The sequence below is a fragment of the Heteronotia binoei genome, chromosome 1 (assembly GCF_032191835.1).
Source record: "Heteronotia binoei isolate CCM8104 ecotype False Entrance Well chromosome 1, APGP_CSIRO_Hbin_v1, whole genome shotgun sequence".
Classification (NCBI taxonomy): domain Eukaryota; kingdom Metazoa; phylum Chordata; class Lepidosauria; order Squamata; family Gekkonidae; genus Heteronotia; species Heteronotia binoei.
In genome coordinates this window covers 97894401-97915199 of record NC_083223.1, presented here as the reverse complement: position 1 = coordinate 97915199, position 20799 = coordinate 97894401, and the positions used below count along the sequence as shown (strand labels likewise).

General features: G+C 42.5%; 1 protein-coding gene across 2 annotated transcripts in view; it reads left to right on the top strand.

Moving 5' to 3' along the window:
* The window catches only part of PDSS2 (decaprenyl diphosphate synthase subunit 2), a 95453-nt gene extending 88535 nt beyond the window's left edge, over positions 1–6918 (top strand). For both annotated transcript variants that reach the window (XM_060237793.1, XM_060237785.1), the window contains one exon: positions 6748–6918. In XM_060237793.1, coding sequence (XP_060093776.1) covers positions 6748–6906 — 159 coding nt within the window. In that variant the 3' untranslated portion in view covers positions 6907–6918. The remainder of the gene's footprint in view (positions 1–6747) is intronic.
* The last annotated feature ends 13881 nt before the right edge of the window (positions 6919–20799 follow it).

Sequence of the window (20799 nt, the reverse complement as noted above, 5' to 3'; positions counted from 1 at the left end):
CACTCTCTGGGAAAGCTATGGCTGACCCAAGGCCATTCCAGCAGCTGCAAGTGGAGGAATGGGGAATCCAGCCCAGTTCTCCCAGATAACAGTCCATGCCCTTAACCACTACCGCCCCACTGGCTTTAGTGATTTTAGTGAGTGGGAGCTCAACCCCTACCCCCCATCTAGCCACATCAGCATGCTCAGTGCTTGAACTATGCACCACACGACTAGCAGGTGCTCTGTGGTTGAGCTGCCATTCTCACCAGGATAATTCACACTGAAAATAGACTTTCTGGTGCCTAGCCAGCCCTCCTCTCTGCATTTTATTAATGCTACTATTAATGTTATAATCATACATCTTTTCAAAATGCTTTGGATTTTGATTGACTCTTAAAGCAAAGGTATGAAATATTGGATTCAGGTTGCTGCCATTCCATCTTTCTGTTGCATGTAGAGAAAACCAGACATGGCCTTGGTTTTGGCAGAATTTGGATAATCCAAATTAAGTGTACCATGCTTCATTCTCTCTTATCATTCAATCGCCTTTAGAGGCACAAGATAATTAAATGAGGACTACCTTTCACTGGACACATCCTGGATCTTACACAATTTAGATGTGAAATCAGTGCTGTATGTTAACATTGGCGCAACTGAAAGGCTGACAAGGTGAATGGGGGTGGCTTGCCATTGCATGCCACTGCATTGCCACCTTGAACTTCCCATCAAAATCCTACCCTGACCTAACTGTTCTATGCCTGCAAGGTCTGCTGAGATTAGTCAGGCCTTCTTGTCGAGGATCTATATTCTGCCCCTCCATCTGCCTACCCTGTTTAAATACCTATCTATCCCAATCTTACTAACTACCTACCTAACTACCCCCTATCTGACTAACCTCCACTATCTAGTTATCCCTAACTGTGAATCCCAGAACTGTGAATCCCTGGAGACTGGTTTATATAAAGTTTATGCCTCTCTCAGGTTTATACAAAGTTCTGGGCAATCCCTAGCCACAAACTGGAGATTGGCAAATGTGTATCTGTGCAATACCAATTCTGGAAGATCCTGAAGTGGGGGGGGGGAGTGTCTGTAAGAAATTCTTGCGCCTGGGAGATGCCCTGGAGGGAGTTGGCAGTCCCAGCCCTGTGCCCAGCTCCACATTCTTCCGCCTTTCTTGGATACAGGTGTGTCCATGGGGGCAGAACCAGCCACAGGTGCCGTCTTCCACGAAGCTCAAGCAGGTGCAGATGTGGTGGAGGTGGCTCTTGGCTGGCATGTAGACTTTCTTAGCAGCATGTTGCTCTGAACTCAGAAAAGACAATATTGACGTGCTCCCTCCCTCTCCTGATATAGACGACCAAGTGCAAAGCTGAATCAAAGTTATAGAAATGCCACTAAGATGCCAAAGCTGAATGAGTTATTGACCTGCCGTCCTATGCCTGAACCAGGAAACCCATAGCACCTATCGTTTTCCCCCGGACTGGAGAGCAAGGCCGTAGCATGAAGCTGTCTTATACTGAATCGAACCAAACTGCTTTGTCCAGAAAATGAACTGCCACATCCTGAATCAGATCCCTGCAGCCTAGCTGCAGCCCCAGCAAGCCACCCTTGAACACTATGCAAAGGTGCTGTATACTGATTTGAACCCCCACTGCCTTGTGACAAGCATAATTGAACTCCAAAGGGAGTTCTGGCCATCACATTTAAAGGGACAGCACACTTTAAATGCCTTTCCTCCTTTTGGAAGCAATTAAAGATAGAGGCACCTTCTTTGGGGGCTCATAGAATTGGACCCCCTGATCCAATCATTTTGAAACTTGGAGGGTCTTCTGGGGAGAGGTACTGGATGCTATGCTGAAATTCTGGCACCTCAAAAAACAGCTCCCTCCTGCCCCCAATACCCACAAGATCAATTCTCCCATTATACCCTATGGGAATCAGGTTTCTCTAGGGGAAAATGGAGTGCCCGGCTGATGTTTTCCTCCCCCCCCCCCCCCGCTTTTGGTGACTCGTCTGCTCTGTCCCTTCCCTCATTGCATCCTTCATCTGACCTCTCATCTATGCCGGCTGTGCTCCTGAGCAACAAAGCCACATGCTTGGCCTGGGACTGGAGCAGCGTGTGTATGTGTGTATCCAAGCAATCCGATGGTCAAAGAGGGCAGGAAGAGGCGGTGCTGCATCCTAAGTAACTGGTGGCTGCCCCCTGCCCTCTAACCCACCCCAAAGACATCCTATAGGGCTGATGTACCAAACATCAGTAGTTATCACTGCCACCACCTCATCTGCAGCAGGGCAGTGAGATTGCCCTAACTCTTCTTCTTCATTTTTAATTAAAAGCTTTCAAAAATCAGTTTATTAAATTGTAAAATTAGAAGTGTGGAAATCCAGGAACTGTGTTAGAGGAGAAAATAAAATGGGTCTAAAAAGCATCAGAAACATGTAATACTTACAAGGAAATAATTAAAATGTGCTTAAAAACCAGCCATTTTTGTCAGAGGTAGAAAGTGACAAGTTGCAAGCATACTTGTGTAGTTGCAGGATTTGAGAGGTTCACAGGCCAACTGAACTGGGGGTGGGGAAATATCCTGTATTCTTACCTTTAAGAAAGAGAATCTTGACGAGCTGAAAGTAATCCTGTCACTCCTGAGAAGTAACCTCAAGAATAGTCCTCAGAGAACTTGGACAAGGGAGAATTTGAAAGGAAGCCATCTGCTTACCCTAGAATTCGGGGAAACTTGTGCTTAGCATTAACAGGAAGTTATCTAAAGACTTTATTGACATGGCTAAAGCAGGGGGAAAGAACTCCTGACTGTCACAAAGGAAATTGAATATATGTTCACATCAATAGAAAGGATGCCTGAAATGAAGGTCCAAGCTTTAGAAAAATAGAAGCTGGTAAGGGTAAGATGGCCAGTCTCAAAATCAGGCCAATGTGGGGCCTCATTGCATCTTTCCATGTAGGATTTGCATCTTTACATATGTGAGTTATTCCTGCTTAAGCATGTATTCATAGAAGTTTGAACAGAGTTACCAGACTGTGGTTATTGGAGGACACCTGTTGTTGCTATTTTTTGTCTCTGTTGCTGTGTTGTTTTAATTAATGTTAGAGTTTGTTTTATGATAGTTTGTTTTATGATAGTTTATGTCAGGCATCCTAGGTCATTTAAAAATGAGGAAATAAATATGTCGATATACCTCAACCTAAGATTGTTTTGGGAGAGCAGTTATTGACTGCCCCAACACCTTCTCAGAAGTGATATCTCTGCCACCCAATCCCTGATAAAAGTAAGAGATGTGCCTTCACAGATTTAGCAAAATATCTACCTCATTGAAAAGTTTGAACGCTTGCAAATGCCACGAGTAATGCACACAATAGCAAATAGCAGTAGTATGTGGCCATTTCCACTTAATTCTAGTCATATTGGATGGTATGATAGGTTTTATACTCTTTGAGAGAATGCTTAATTAATGAAGCTGCATACTTGCATATCATAAAAAACATATTTCCCCAGAAGTATAGTACTAAGTAATGTGGAAAATAAAACTTTTATGAATTGGGCCATGAACACTAAAGTACTATGCCATACTAGGAACTGATTTCATCCTCAAATATACATAATGAATTTACTTAAGTTTCATGTTGAGATAACCATCATTCATTATATATAAAGGTAAGTAAATGCCTACATAAAATAAATGGTTCTCACAGCTGTGTTCTGATTCTCAAGTTATTTTCATATCATTTAGTGTCATTTTCCATAGAAGTGTATTATTTAAATACTTCAGGAGAATTTTCCTTCCTTCCTTCCTTCCTTCCTTCCTTCCTTCCTTCCTTCCTTCCTTCCTTCCTTCCTTCCTTCCTTCCTTCCTTCCTTTCTTTCTTTCTTTCTTTCTCCCCCCCCCCCCAAAGAGAGCACATTTATTAATCTTGTCTTCCATTTTAGTTGCATAAGCATGGCGTAGAGCTAAATTTTATGTTAAGTAAGAACAGTTCCTGATAACAGTCAAGTTGTCTAGCCTTTCAACCTTGTCCAAGTTGACAGTTCAGGTAAACTGATGTGTAAACAAACCTGGGGGGCATTACCTACATACAGATGGTCAAAAAGCAATGGAAGAGAATGTGTGGGGTTTACATTCACTCATCACGACAAACTGAAGTTTGTTTGAACTATGGATTGGTACTGAGTTCCAACCAGCAGATTTTAGTTTTTTGTACTATCTGCATTTGAACTTCACCATTAACTTTGTCAACAGAGAAGAGATAGTGATCCCATAATGCATTGTAGAGGTAGCAGTTTTATATAAGCCAGTGTTTCCCAAATTGGGCGATATTGCCCCCTGGGGGACGCTGGAATGATCCAGGGTAGCAGTAGTAGCCTTGGGTGCAATTGGTGGGGCGGTGAATAAAAATAAGGGGGCAGTGGAAGCATAAAGAGAGAAGAGAAGAGGGTGGGAGGTGTCAAAACATCACACTTCTGGGTCCAGAATTTCTAATTTATTAGAGAAAAATTCCAATTAACAAATTCCAATTCCTTTTTGTCTGCTACTTAGTGCAAATTCACCTAATTAGACTAGTAATGAGGACTAGAACTCCATCTAATTAAAACATAAGAAGGATGCAGTTTATTTACAAGACAGAATAAAAAATAGAGGTATACAGACAAACAAGAAACACAGAAACAAAAAACTTTACTGTCTATCCTAGCCAATACTTGTTACAGTTAGCAGCTTCTCAAGGTTGCTTGCAGTTTCTCTCTAGCAATACAGTTTAAATCAGGACAGTGGAAGCACTGAGGCAATTACACAAACCTCTCTGAAGAGTTCCAACCTGTGGCCTTCTCCTCACAAAGTTTTCTGCAGAGTGTCAAACTTCTTACAGTCCTCTGGTTACCAGTTGATTGCTTCTGTTGATTTCAGCCAACTACAGTGCCCCAGACACAGTGTCTTCTGCAGGGGCAGCACATAGGAGGACAGGCGACCACCTAGGATGCCACCCTGCCAGGGGGTGCTGCTGGGCACCCCCTTACTCCCCCTTCCCATGTGGCATGATTGTACCAGCCAGCAGGCAAGCCGAGACCCCTGGGTGGTTTTCTTCACAGGGCGAACGTTGCCTTTTCTTTTCAGGGCAAACATTACCTGTGCTTGCTGAAGGCTTCCAAGGAAGTCTCCGAAGATCACCCCATTTTGTCTGCTGCTTTCAGGTTAGAAGTGGCTGGGTGGTGGCACCTTCCCATTGCACTAGTTGGAGCTGACAAGCGCAATTGGAAGGTGCTGCCCACCCAGCTGCTTTGAATCCGAAAGCCAGCAGGCAGCAGTAAAACTGGGCACTCTTCGGAGGCTTCCTTTGAAGGCTTTGACAAGCACAGACAATGTGAAGAAAAGCAGCATTGCGGCAGCACTTGTGTGCACCACCTGGGTCTCTGGGCTTGCCTGCTGGCTGGCATGATGACATCATACCAGCATGTGAAGAATAGGAGCATACCGGGGGGGGGCGTGCCTAAGGCAGTAGAACCCCTAGAGCCGGCTCTGGTCTTCTGTTCCTCTTCTTGAATTTTGATAGTCTACTAATATATTTATATCCCTGACTGGCTGTCAAAGTGCTAGAATTGTGCAACCAATCATTGGTACAAAACAACCAATTTAGCTGGGCCCATCTAGATCTTCTCCTGTCAAATACCTATTAAACTAGATGACCTCCTGTCCCTGTCAGTTGGAATTGAAATTTCAAAAATTCTCTGTGAATGCGAATGTTACTATAGTTGATTTTATAATAAAATAATTTTAGAATTTCATGCTTCAAAGTGTCTTCTTTACAACATCTTTGTTTACTCTGTGTGCAAATATGTCGTATCTTTTAGTCCACTACTTGAAGGTAGATTTCCAGGGGGACGCTGAGTAATTTTTTTTTCTGAAAAGGGGGCGTTAGGCCAAATAAGTTTAAGAACCTCTGATATAAGCACTTGAAATCCCTTTTATTTTAAAGAACAAATAAAACATGCTTGACTTTCTGGTTGCATCGATAATAACAGTGTTTTATTCTAGTTGTCTTGCCCTTTAAAAGCTCCAGATGGATACCTGAAACCTTCTGTCACCTTATTAATTCCTTAGAATTGTGTGACCTTTGATGGCCAAAGACCTTCCAATGAGCAGTCTTTAGGAAAACAACACTATTGTGTTTATTTTAGAAGTCTGTGTGATTCCTCCTTGGAATATATAGAGATTACACAGTGACAGTGTTCCATGGATCACCCACCTGGGATGAAACCTGTTTTCTCCTTGATTAATCTTATTAAGGTCAAAGAGCAAAGCATTTCAGAGTAAAGCAGCTGACTATTGTAAGCATCCTGAAAATCTACATATACATAACTAAAAAAAATTACCTTGCTCAAACTTATACAGAATGAAAAAAGAATGCACATGCTTTGTTGATTCTGAAATTCTATTAAAACATATTTTGTAAATTCCTTCAAAATGTAAGACTATTATTTAGGGGAAAGCCATATCAGAGAATTATACACATGTGGGTATGCTTCAGTTACATTCATCTTTTAATGGGTTACGTCTGTTGGGAAGGATAATTTAAATTGATTGGAGCTTTCATTGATAAGAGGGTACCAAAAGAGGGGTTTGTGTTTGATTTTTTAAAAAAAAATTATTTAACTTAACTGCCCTTTGTGGTTCAGATAATAAAAATACAGAATCCATAATGTTGCATACAGTTATTTCTGTCAAAACTGATAATATTGTGCATGTGTTTTCTAACAGTTGCAAGATGCAATCAAGGCTGGCAAAGGTGTGACTTCAGCTATTGACCTATGTCGTTTCCATGGAAACAAAGCACTGGAGGCTCTGGAGTGCTTCCCTCCCTCTGAGGCCAGATCTGCTTTAGAAAACATTGTTTGTGCTGTGACAAGATTTTCATGATGCACAGTTGGGGGGAAAAAAGAAGAAATTACTGTTCATCTGATGAATAACAGATAATAGTTACAAAAGTTGAAATTTGCCATCACTTTGCATCTTAACGTGTTAGTGGCCCTAAAAAATTGTTTCTGTTCCACTCACCACATTTCCTGAATGAACATATATCCTTCGGAACTGCTACAAACAAAATTAGGGAAAAAAGGTCAAACAGTTTTCGCTTGTCATGCCAGAAGCACACTTGAGGCTGCACCAGTAGAAATAATTAATGAGACTCGCTTCTGTGACCTCAGCAAATGGACAGGAAATAAGTCCTTATTGATTGGACATAGCCAGGGATGGCGCCAGTGTGATGGCCTGTGGTTTTCCTGCACTAGAGAAGACAGAGGGGGGCGTGAAGCTGCAGGTGTCGGAAGGAATGCTTTCTAAATCTGCCAGAGAGAGGGCTGTTTAAATCCAGAATTAATGTACCAATTCATCAACATGAAGGGCAGCTCGATGAATTAGCGGGAGAAAGGAAGGGTTCTTTTTATCTGACTACATTCAGCCATGCCTCCTCTCACACTGTTGTTTATGTATTTAAATATAAAATTACTTTATGCCTGATATGTTGAGTGTTTCAAACTTCTGGAGATAAAGCATCAGGTATGGCAGGAGCTTTATGATAAAAATACAATTCTGAATAAAACAACAAATGTATGTGAAGTCTTCCATTTGATTCAAAGAATGGGCTTTTGGGACTATCCAGAAGGTGCAATATTTTGCCTTTTCTATATCCAGCGGTCTTTTTGGGCAAGAGTTTCTACTGTATTTTCCTAGATTTATACATGTTGTCATTCAGGCTGAATAATACTTCTTCATACAACTGCATCAATCCAGGGGAATAAAGGATCCTTCTCTCTACCCCCCCACCCCCGCTAGTACAGGATTTCATTCCCTGAATAGATGTATATTACATGAGAAGTTTTTTAACCTTACTGTGTCAAATGTTAAAGTCCAATTACAGAGAGAATACAAGGTATATCAGAAGCCTGCAATCTGACACTGTCTCTATTTTGTTCATAGGAGATGATTTTTGTGGTTTGCATGCTTGCAATCTGAGAACATCGTTGACAAGAAGGCTGAGTTTACATAAATGATCCAGATTGAGACTCGGCTACCTTTCTTCCTTCTGTGGTGTAATTACAGCCCAATCTGGAGACAGCTAGCACAGCAAACAGATTTCATTACATTGCTCTCTTGAACACTAAGTGAAGTTATTTCAGTTAACTTCTTCACGCACACGCACTAAAATGAAGTGTCACAACCCTTCTAGATAATGGACCAACATGTTGACTTAGAAGATTTTTTAAATAATCAGTTACACATTAAAGATTTTCATGAGCAAGATTTAATGTATCTTAATACCCTTCTCTAAAGCTAATTTTATAGTACACTTCTCTTTTATAAAAACATCACTCATTTGTTATATCTCAGTTATTTAAAAATAGATAGAAATGCAATTTGCAACATTGTACTCTTGAAGCACAATCAATGACTACATCTGGAAAGGGAGGATTAATCATTAAACAGTTAACATTTCCCAAACAGAATTTCTGATTTGTACATATTAGCATTTAGCATGTAAGTGTATATACATATAAATATACATATTTGCATTTTAGTTCATTATCACTAGATAGTACAGATACTGGCTACAGGATAATGTTTTGTAGAATTTGGGCAGCAGGAACTTAACCTAAGCAAAATCTGATGGAGCTTCTTGAATTGCTTTGCAGTTGCCAACTTCATGGTGGAGGAGTTCAATGGCTGCTTGTTCTTATGTCTTAGTGTGAGCAGGTGATGAACTTGAGGGTCCCCCGTGGTGCTACAGTGCCCTTTCCACGGGAGAGCCAGCCTTAAAGTGAGCAAATGAAGCTTGAGGAAAGAGGTTCAGTCACTTCCATTTACCCTTGTGGCTGGTTTCTCTTTGGCAGAGACTATCCAGTTGCCCATCTCCTCCTTGGCTGTCTGACCTCCACCCTGTAATGGCATCGGGCCAGATCTGGCCATCAACTCATCACAGAAAGCAACATCACTGGGGAAGTTCCTGGAAGGAAGAGCCCTGCCCTTGCTAATGAGAAAATCCACACCTAGCTGGCCTCATCAGAGGTGATCATGCCTCCTCTCGCCAGCTGGATGGAAGCAGCCTCTTGGGGATGAAGGCAGTGCCAGGCATCTCTGCTGTCTCCATCTTCATCCCACAAGTCTGCATACCCTTAAGAAGCTGCTAATATGGAGTGGATCTCCATCACTTTGCCATCTGAAGCAAAGTACACCCCAACTTTTCTTGGGTAAATCTAAGAGAGTAGAGGTTGACTCTGGACACATAGGCATGAATTGCTGTTTATGGAACTAGATTTTTATTTATTAATTCAATTTGTATCCTGCCCTCCCTGCCGAGGCAGACTCAGGGCAGCTCACATGGTCATGCATATGCATGAATATAAGCATACAATAAAACAGTAAAAACAGTTTAAAACATAGAAATTGACATTTCAGGTGCTATGATCTTAAGTGTGTTATCTTGCTATTCCAGCTAGGTGTTCTCTGTAAAGCATATCTTAGTGGTCCAGATGTTCTACATAGAGCAGATTGCAAGAGGTGGTCCAGATATTTTTGGGAGACTGTAGTAGTCAGTGATCTAACTTGCAAATGCCTGGTAGAAGAGTGTCATTTTACAGGCCCTGAGGAACCGTACGTACAAGCTCTCGCAGGGCCCTGACTTCCGGAAGCGCATTCCACCAGTGTGGGACTGCTACAGAAAAGGCCCTAGCTCTAGTTGTCATGAGCCTGGCCTCTTTAGCACCGGGGATTGAAAGCAGATTTTTTGACCCAGACCGAAGTGCTCTCCGGGGAACGTGGGGAAAGGCATTACACGGATCTTTAATAGTTGCAGGCATACTAGCTGGAGGGAGAACTGTAGTTTCTCAGCAAGGGAATGTTACTTATCCAGCAGTGTGAAAATGTAATGTTCTCCAGCAGAAGGTAGCCTGATCCCACTCAACAAATTGCTTAGTAAACTATATAAAATCATTACCAAAGGCTTCCACAAGGATGTACATGTTTTTTACAATTCCTGTTTGAGTTCATATCGTGGAAAAGATCTGGAAGCACTGGACCCACATTTTCCTACATCTATACACTATATCATGAAGTGTTAGTAATCAGCCTCTGGAAAATATTTCAGCCACTTGAGCCATGTAAGGCTGCAGTTGACACTTTGAGCAGATCTGAATATATGCCCCTTTGGCTTTTTTTAAATTGCTGAGATGACAGTGCCAGAAGATCCTAAATTATCCATGTATGCGGGCCTCAGATTCAGCGGGAGCTCACAGGAGGACAGCTCTTGAACCTTTCTGAGAGTTCCACCTCCTCCTTCCCACCTTGTCCATTGAATAGTAGGTGCAGCTGCATAACAATCCCTGGATGAGCTCCACTACCTATTTTTCTACAGAACAATCCCTGTATGTATGTACAATCTGCAGTTCACATTACAGAAGAAAATGTTTGAGAACTTTGGGCAGATACACTGTTTCCCCCACCTCTTGTCTTTGCATTTGGCTCAGTAATCAAAGACTTCTGCTTTTGCAGCAAGTCATAGCTTCCCCTGTTCAAACTCCAACCTATGGTTTGTTCTGTTTTATTCAAACCAGATTAAGTTACAGTTTGGAATCCTGGTTTGTATTGAAGAACACATAACATAGTTTATAGCTCAGCTGTAATGACAAATTGTGTTTTGTTGTAAAACTAACTTTTTCATGATCAAACCACAAGGGGAAGAGAACACAAAAGTCCAAGGATCTCCTGGGCTCTTTCATGCTTGTTATAGTGGTTGAAACATACCACCCACTTTAAGTCAAAACTGTTTCTCTAACCTGTTACAGGTAGAAAGTGATATATGATTAAATAAATAAAAAAGCATAATTAGACCTGGAGAAGGGCAGAGAAATATTAAGCATATGAACCTAGCTGATTTTGCCATCATAGACTTGTTTTATCACTTCTCAAAATTCCTTTAAAGATGGATGCATAAAAGCAAATAGCTTGATCCACTTGCAACTTGTCTGTGCTAGTTCTTTCTGAAATGATTAGAAGGTATGCAAGATCACAGTTGTATGAGGAAAGCTGAGCTTAAATAACTATTACACTAAATAGAAGCTGCGGATGTGTTTTTAAAATGTCATACGTTGAAAACACTAAAATTTTTAACAGTACAGTCTTTACTACCACCTGAATTCACTATAGCTTCTTTCATCAAACTATACTTTGAGCTCTTTTAGGAAACATGATCAAGTGGTTCACTTGGTTCTGTCAAGATTGCTGAGTGACTTTAAACAAACCACTCAATCTTCTGGCTGATGCTTTTCAGTCTGTAATACTGAGATTAACTTTCATTGGTGCACAGGGAAATTGTGAAATCTGATTCATTGTGTAGTGCTTTGAGATTGTCAGTTGCAGCTATAACAAAAATGCAAGTTATTTACTGCTAGTAAATGTAACTTACCCTCCAGACTGGTATTGAACCAGCTTCTCCTGAGTCTAAGTTTGCTAGTGAGGGTGGGGAGGAGGGTTCCTTACCCTTCTAAACAGAAGTGACTTCCCTTTATACCTGCTTGTCTGTACTTTCTGCAAGAGCTTGTTTTTCTTAAAGTAACAGCAAACTTTCTATAGTGTCATTTTGTGTAAGACACTGGATTCCCCTCCTGAATTTTCAGTGATAGATGTTTCTATCACATGTCACTTTTCATCTGTTGTGGAAGTAACAAAATTTTGATAGCCTTGCAAGACAGTGAAGCCCAAATATCTTTCATATGTGATACTGTTAATAGAAAGGGCAACATGAAGTACCGGTATCTTACATTGAAAGGCCAACCTGTTCCGCTGCTCCTTCTGGTTTTATGTGCTCTTTTCTTACTGAAGGATTGTTGGGAAATGAAAATATCCTTTCATACAGTCTACAGGAATTCTCTTAAGTTTAATTTTAAAAATTTTCCATAAGTATATCTGCTGTGTTCATGACTGACTAGCAAAGTTAGTGAAGCATAGAATACCCTTAAATCCAGACAATGGGTTAAAAGACTGGCGCTTGTAATATATGGTTTTATAATCACATACAGTTTTTCCTTCAGGTTCTATAGATCGTTCCCATAATGTTAAAATAGTGTCTAAAAATCATTGTTACCCTTCATGTTACTCAGAAGAGTACTTTGGCTCCCCCGTGTGTAAGAGATTCTTATACTTCAAATGAAACGCTGTATCATTTCTTTGGAATCTGTTGTCATTGTCTCTTTGATATTAATGCTGAACAGAAATGTTATGTATTGATTTCTGTAATAAAAATGCAGTGGTCTGTTTTTAACTTCTAATATTTTGTTTAAAATGAAAAGATAAAAAAGTTGTCTTACATGTACTTTGGGCATTGTTTTAAATCAGAAGTCAGTGTACATGATAGAATAGCTAAGCCTTCTGTTGAGTACCTTTCAATTTAAAAATAAAAACTACCAACCACAATGTAACAAATCATTTTTAAAAAATCTACAGGATAGCAAGGTATCTTATAATTGTTATTAGAAAATGGAATTGCATTAAATCAGATGTGATAGATGTTTAATATATAGAGTACAAAGATGACCGTTTGAAAGGCATTTTATTAAACAAAAGCGGTGAAATAAAAAAACAACAGACAAAACCACAAATGGGTGAAAACAATACCCCAAGTAATTTATAACTGAACTTGTATGTCTTTTTATAAGTCACAGGTCTCTAAAGGGCCTTTATGCCATTCTCTGCCCCCTCCCCCACTAATTTGCCAAAGTCTACCATTTATCTACCTCTGTCTTTTCTACTGCTTATCTACCCTTTCTTAAAATAATGCATTCTTCTTTGTCTGTTTGTGTTTTCCATTCTCTGAATATTTTATCTGTTGAGTCTGACTTAAGGAAGCAGTGGCCGTTAATGTATTAAGAGATCAATTAAAAAGACCATAACACAAGAAGGGAGTCACATAATGAGAGATGGACTTTTGAGAACATGGTTTACACACCAGAATTTGAGCCCCTCAAACTCTTTGTTTATGTCCCTAATACAAGCTCATTATGATAAGAATATGAGAAATGAAATCAGGACTTGGCAAGATAATAAAGATGAAGGTATAAATATTCAAAAGTTGATATATTATCAATTAATCTCAAGACTAAAAGAGATCATGAGTATTAAAGGTGGAGTTCTAAGAAATGCAACTGAATTTGAGCTGCTAATTATAAAACAAAAAGCATTTGCTACAATGGATATATAAGATTTTACTCCAGCTAGAAACAGATGAACAAGTGAAAAAATGTGTGATTAAGTGGATGCAAAATCTTAATAGATATCTATGCAACAGTGAGAATGACTATGGGGATAAGAGGTCAAATTTACAATCAACCAGACACTAAGAGAAAATTGGTACAATATGTTTTCCAGATGATACATAAAGGCAAAGGACATTGCACATAAAAACTACAAAAAAACCCCACAACACCTGGAAATGACAAGACATGGATGGAGCCTTCTTTCATATATGGTGGACTTGTAAAAAAGCATAAAGATATTGGAAAGAAATGCACCAAAATTGCAGAAGTTTAAATTCCCAATGGAAGTCAAGAGCATACTATTAGGTGTTCTGCATAACAAATTACCAAAAAATTTAGAAGAGCTATTCAAATACATGGCGACAGTGGCTAGAACTAACACAGCAAAATGAAAACTAGATGTCTGTTCACATTTAGAAGAATGGGAAAATAAACTTGCTGGATATACAGTATGGCAGAATTAACAACCTGTCTGAGAAACAGGCTTATTACAAAATCTAAGGAAAGATGGAGTGGGTATTCTGTGTATTTTGCTAGCAAGAGACAAACTTAAAGTGAACAAATACCATTTATAAATGTATGGTAATTAAATGGAAGTAGAATTAAAATCTGTTCCAAATATAATACCCCAAATATAAACGGGTTCTCTATATGAGGTATAATAGACTTTCTTTTACACCAGAGGTGTCCAAACTGAGGTTTGGGAGAAGAAGATGATATTGGATTTATATCGCACCCTGCACTCCGAATCTCAGAGTCTCAGAGCAACTCACAATCTCCTTTATCTTTTTCCCCCACAACAGACACCCTGTGAGGTGGGTGGGGCTGAGAGGGCTCTTACAGCAGCTGTCCTTTCAAGGACAATCTCTGCCAGAACTATGGCTGACCCAAGACCATTCCAGCAGGTACAAGTGGAGGAGTGGGGAATCAAATCCGGTTCTCCCAGATAAGAGTCCACACACTTAACCACTACACCAAACTGGGAGCCACATGCATCTCACCCATATTGTGCAGCTTCCAGAGGTCAAGGAGGAACTTAATGCAGGCTTACTCTCAAATGAGCATGCTTAGCACCAGGACCTCAGTCAGCCTCAGAGCACTGACCCATTGGCCGCCAACTATTTCTGCCACATATAAAATGAGGAAGGATGGGAAAATAGACAGGCTTGCAAGTTCTTCACCACCACAGAGGTCACCTGGAGACCTAGAGCAGAGAAAGAGAGCACAAGAGCTGAGGAAGCTACTGGAAGAAGGAGGGACAGAATTAAAGAGGGCAGCACAGGGTTCCCCCTTAGTTTCATAGCTCTTGTAGGAGCTGTATTTACTAACCTGGGTGTCAAGGCAAAGATGGATGCAAATGGTGGTTAGTGATTTATATGGTAGATGTATGTTTCCTTCTCCCAATGATGCAAAAAAAATATATTCCCTAATCTTTCCCTATGCTGGTTTTATGGGAACTGTTATTCCCAGCTTTTGGGGGGGGGTTAGTCTCCTTCTAGCAGGGTTGTATTGTAAAGTGCATGAATATGTATTTTATCATTGTATACAAAAAGTATTTAGAATTTTAATAAAGACATATGTATAATATTTGTTCATGTCTCATGACTCTCAAACATCTGATGTTTATTCTATGTGGCTCTTATATTAAACAAGTTTGGCCACCCCTGTTTTACTCCACGATACACTATTTATCCGTTAAAAGTTTGAATGAATCTGTAGAAGTGGTGGAAATATGTTGAATGATGAAACCAGTATAGTCAAAATAGATATGAAGTTTGAAGCTTAAAACTTAAATGATTGATACAATTGTACCTCAACAGAAATGAGAATTATTGTGTTTTATAGGTAGTACTTTAAAATTATAATGAAGGGAATGAAAGGAAAATTATTCCTTGTCCTATAAATTATGTGCAACATGATTGTCTTCAGCAAATGTGATTATTTTGTATAACCCTTTCCCCCCCTTTTTCCCTTTTCCAGTTTTCAAATGGATGGAGGGATAGATAATGGTTGGATGGATGGATGATGATAGATTGATAGATGATGGATGGATGGATAGATAGATGATGGATGAAGAAGAGGCAGAGTGGCTGAAGTGCATCCTTATTAAAGTTTGCTATTCCTTCTGTTTGCGGAGATGTTAAGTTGGTGTATTTCTAGGGTACCTCAGATGTTTATCACAGATTTCTCATGAGATGTAATGGCATACAAGCTTTCATGAAAGTAACCTTCACTTCTCCTGATTTTTCTCTCCATTGTGTAGGTACTGGAGACAGTAGTCTATGTTATAGAATGTACCCCGAATTTGTTCAACTTAGTGGTAAATCATGATTAGCACACCTAGTAAACTGCTCCGAATCTTTACATAATGCAAGTTCTATGATGTGCATGTGCTGGAGATCCTTGACAGGCATGTAATGAAAATATTCCCTAAAGATAGCATTTAAAAGCCATTATCAGTTGACCAAGCCTTTCTAGACCCAAGGTTCAACTTAAACTACAACTTTATAGGACTAAATTCTAGTATATGTTATTTTTACCTTTGCTAGATGTACCTCAGTCTAAATATTGGTTTCAGTCACATACGTTTCTTTCCTCTTCTTCCCCTCATCTCCGGAAGCTGGTTGAGTATACCTACTGCTCGCATCAGTTGTTCCAAATTTTGGAACAGAACATTGAATTACACGATCTCCAGCTTTCTTAGTCCTATGAGTTGATATTTTTATAGTAAGAAGCAAAGAAACTTCCTGATGTAATCTTTACAGAAAGCATGATTGGGAAATGAACCATTCCCTCCCTTGGCTGATTTCAATGAAAGCTGTCCAACTTCAGCATTGTCTGAATAGAGCTTCGTTCTTCGCATGTGCTCATCAGAGACCATTTTCTGTTTTCCCCCCATATTCAGCTCTACTATTTATAACCTAGTAAAACAATGCCAGCATGAAGCAGTAAAAGGTGTGCATTTCATATGCAAATCAGTGGCAATAATTTTGCACAGTTGCTTGGTTGTTTGCATCATTATGTTCAACAGCAGCATAACAAAGTGGATGCAACAAAGAATGTTACCAAAATGTGGTTTTGTCTGCATTAGCAACCCCCCTCCTCTTCACATTTTAGCTAATAAAGCAGTTTATTCATAGATGGCAGAACTATGTAGGTTATGTTCATCAGTGCTTACAAATTACACTATAAATTTCTTACCTCAGCATCCCAATCCTGAATATTTGTGTCAGCATATCAGTCTGCAAGGGCCATGTAGATAAGTACTCAGCTACCTAGTCTGGGTTGCATACAAGGGAGGTTAGATAAGCAACAGCAGTACAGTTAGTACCAAAAATCTCATGGGGTGAAGCAGGAAAGAACAAGTCAGGAGTTTTCAGTAGAAAATAATTGACATTGATTTGGCAACTGAGTGGGTTGCCCAGCCATGGGAACAGCTGAGGATAGGTAAGTGGATACCAGAACCAGGAGCTCCAGAATCTACCCATATTTATCATGTTGTCTGATGCTTGTGTGCCTGTGTTGAAGCTACAGTGCTGGCTAAAAATGAGTTAGAATCTATTTCTTAATCCAGTTAAAGATATACAGCCCAATCCTGAGAACTGCCGTGTAGCTGCACTCAAGTGTAGAACTAGCATAGGCAGCTGCAGTCGGCTCCCAAGGGGAAGACATTATGCCAGGCGAGGAGGGGGAGCGTGGGTGAACGAGTGAGAGAGAAACCTTTGCCATGGTGATTCTGCCCGTGCCCACGCCATTGGTCAGCTGCCGGGGAGGGTCAGGGTTGTGCGGGACCACAGGATTGGCCAGCCCGTTGCATGTGACCGGGAGAGGGGGTGGAAAGCCTGAACCTAAGAGGCTTTCAATCCCCTCACACTCTCCCCTCACAGTCTCCCCACACTGTCAGAGACTCTGCCAATGGCAGGCAGATGGGCAGAGGCATGCGCAGACACACAGGAAGCACGAAGTGCAGGAGTTCACTGTCATAGACAGCAGCTGGAATGTGTGTCTGGAAGTGAGCAGACCACCAAGTCCAGCAGATACCCCCCCCCCAGAGACGTCCTGTGTCACCCTGACGCCTCCCTGCTATGTGCATGGAACACCTCCCAAGGGGGCCGCAGAACTCGGAGTGCGAGCCGCTGGGCATGCATCCACTTCATCAGCCCCCCCCCCATTGTGCTCTTAGCACAACAGCCCTGTGGGATCGGGTAGGCTGTTAGCCTGGCCAGGCTGAGGGGCAGCAACCCCCTCTCCCCTGTTCAGCCACAAGGGGGCAGCATGGAGGCTCATAGACCTCTCCCCACCCACCCCTGAGAACCAAGTGTGCCCACTCTCCCAGGCATTCCCTCGGAGAGGCTACTGACAGAGTGGCAGGTGGGAGGCGCCAATGCAATGTGCAGCAGATGCCAAGCAGGAAAGACAATGGAGGGCACAGCTCAGACTTTATTGTTCCAAAACAGAGTGCAACAGTTTCCCCGGTGCATGTTGGGCAGTCTCGCCGGGGGCGGGGCTCCATTCAGAGCGGCGGGCAAGAACAGCTGAGGGAGCGGGGGGTGGAGTGCCACACATGGAAGCCTCTGTGTTGGATTCCCACCTGCAAAACAGACACAGAGATCAGGAGAACCTGCAGGGGCTGCAGCTGGAGGAGCAGGCTGCGTTTCAGCCAGGCACTCTCTTAAAGAAACAGTCTCTGACCCACCATCCCACATCGTGGCAGCTGCCAGACACTCCCGCCTCCTGCCCTGCCAGGGGTGGGACCATGACAGGGGATAGACTAAGGGAAGGGAGCAGGCAGCAGCACAGGGGAGCGGGGCCAGCGAAAGCCCCCTGCCTGAGCCCATTGCCTAGTTCAAGTGCCAGAGATGCTTGCACACCACCCAGTCTTGAGCGAGGGGAGGGGGAGGACAGTGGGGGTGCACAGTTGACTTACCCAGCCATGGGCGACAGTCCTCGCACGCTGAGCCTTCAGGATATGGGAGCCTGTGGAAACCTGGAAACAAGAGCAGTTAGCCCCAGGAAAGAGACTTTGTTCTCCCCCTCACAAGTCAAAGATACTGTCAAAGCAATTGTGCAGTAAAGAGCCCATCACCGATGTGCTGTTCCTCGCTGTAAGTCCACGTGGCAGGGAGCTCCCCAGCAGAGCCCCTTGCTGCGCGCGTCTGCCCCTAACAACTGAGTTGTGAGAGGCCAGAGCGGAAGTATTTCTAGGAGGGGGGGAACAGCGATTGGCTGTTGGGGAGGGGGCTTGTCAACCTCTGGCACGAGGGAATTGGTGAGGCAATTACACCACTCCCTAAGAGGTTTGCGAGCTCCCGCAGCAGCGTGGGCAACCTTTGTTTTCGGTGAGTGCCTATAGGATACACCACTGTTTTTGCAGACATAACTTTACACCTCTTGGGGGGGGGGGCATGTCATGGCCCAAACTCCTTAGGGAGCTGCCTAAGCCTGACCAGCCCCTGACTCCACCCCCTCCTGCGCCAGAGCGCCTTGCTCCGCCGCACTTCCACCAACACTTGGGTGCATCCCTCAGGCACCGCTGCTCTTGAGTGGAGCTGGACATATGCAGGTGCAAATGCTACTTGCGCCAATGTAGTGGATTGTCTGCTCCCAAAACACTTTCCGCCCCCCCTTAGGATTGTGTTCATGGTGATTATTATATAATACAAAAGTGTAAATATTAAATTTATTCATTATTTATTTATTTAATTTATTTCAGTGCTGGTGGGGAAATACACATACAAAACTACATTCTCCAAAAATTATGTGGTACAACTTGGAGTGCATCTGCTACAACAGATGCTCAGCTTTGGGGACTGTGTATAATACTGCGGAATATACTTTACTTTATTTGATTTATATCCCACTCTCCCCGCGAGGCAGGCTCAGGGCAGTTCACAGCATAAAACCACAACAATTAAAATCCATACAATATTATAAAATTTCACATTCAATAATTAAAACAGTCAAAAAATTATTTGGTGCTAGCCTCTTTGATGTTGTATAATTTCAATGGTGAGTATTTCTTCAATTTCCGTACAGTACAGGCTCAGTGTCAGTTAAAAGCCCACCGGAAGAGAGTGATCTTGCAGGCCCTGTGGAACTGGGCAAGGTCCCGCAAGGCCCTCACTTCTTCAGGCAGTTGGTTCCACCAGTAGAGGGCTGCTATTGAGAAGGCTCTCTCTCTAGTGGTCTTCAGTTTGGCCTCCCTCGGCCCAGGGATTGCTAATAGATTTTAAAATCCAGATCTAAGTACCCTCTGGGGAACGTGTGGGGAGAGACGATCCCTAAGGTAGGAAGGTTCTAGGCCATATAGGGCTTTAAAGGTGATAACCAGCACCTTGTAGCGGATCTGGTATACTATTAGCAGCCTGGCCGCCACATTCAGCACTAGCTATAGTTTCCGGATTCAAGACAGGGGCAGCCCCAGGTAGAGGGCATTGCATTAATCCAATCTCGAGGTGACCGTTGCATGGATCACCGTTGCCAGGTCACCACGCTCAGTGAAGGGGACCAGCTGCCTCACCTGCCTAAGATGGAAAAATGCGGATTTAGCAGTGGCTGCTATCTGGGCCTCCATTGTCAAGGCAGGCTCCAGCAGCACCCCCAAGCTTCTGACCTTGTGCGCCATTGTCAGTGGTGCACCATCAAATGCTGGTAAGGGGATTTCCCTGCCCAGACCACTGCGACTCAGACAAAGGACCTCTGTCTTTGTTGGATTCAGCTTCAATTGACTCAGCCTAAGCCATCCTGCCACGGCTTGCAACGCCACGTCCAAATTTTCTGGAACACAGCCAGGTCGGTCATCCATCAGGAGATAGAGATGGGTGTCATCAGCGTACTGATGGCAGCCCAACCTGTACCTCCGGGCAATCTGAGCAAGGGGGGGCATGTAGATGTTGAACAACATCGGGGAGAGCACTGCCCCCTGAGGGACCCCACAATTAAGCGTGTGCCTCCAGGACAAGTCTCCCCCTTTGTCCCTGACCATAAAGGAAAGAGGAAAGCCATTGCAAGGCCAACCCCTGAATCCCTGCATCAGCAAGGCGGCAGGTCAGCAACCAATACGCAGCCAATAGGTCTAACAGCATCACTACCGCTGAGCCGCCTCAGTCCAGATGCTGCTGGAGGTCATCCACCAGGGCAACCAGTACTGTCTCTGTCCCATGGCCTGGGCGGAAGCCAAAATAGTGGGGGTCTAGGACAAAAGCATCATCCAGAAAACTCTGTAGCTGTAGCATTACTGCCCTCTCAATAATTTTACCCAAAAAGGGTAAATTCGAGACCTGCCGGTAGTGTGCCAATTCATCCGGGTCTAATGTAGGTTTTTTCAAAAGAGAGTGAACCACAACCTCTTTAAGAGGCATTGGAAAAAGCCCTTCAGAGAGGGATCTATTTATGATATCCCGTATAGCAGGGGTGCCCAACGGTAGCTCTCCAGATGTTTTTTGCCTACAACTCCCATCAGCCCCAGCCATTGGCCATGCTGGCTATGGCTGATGGAAGTCGTAGC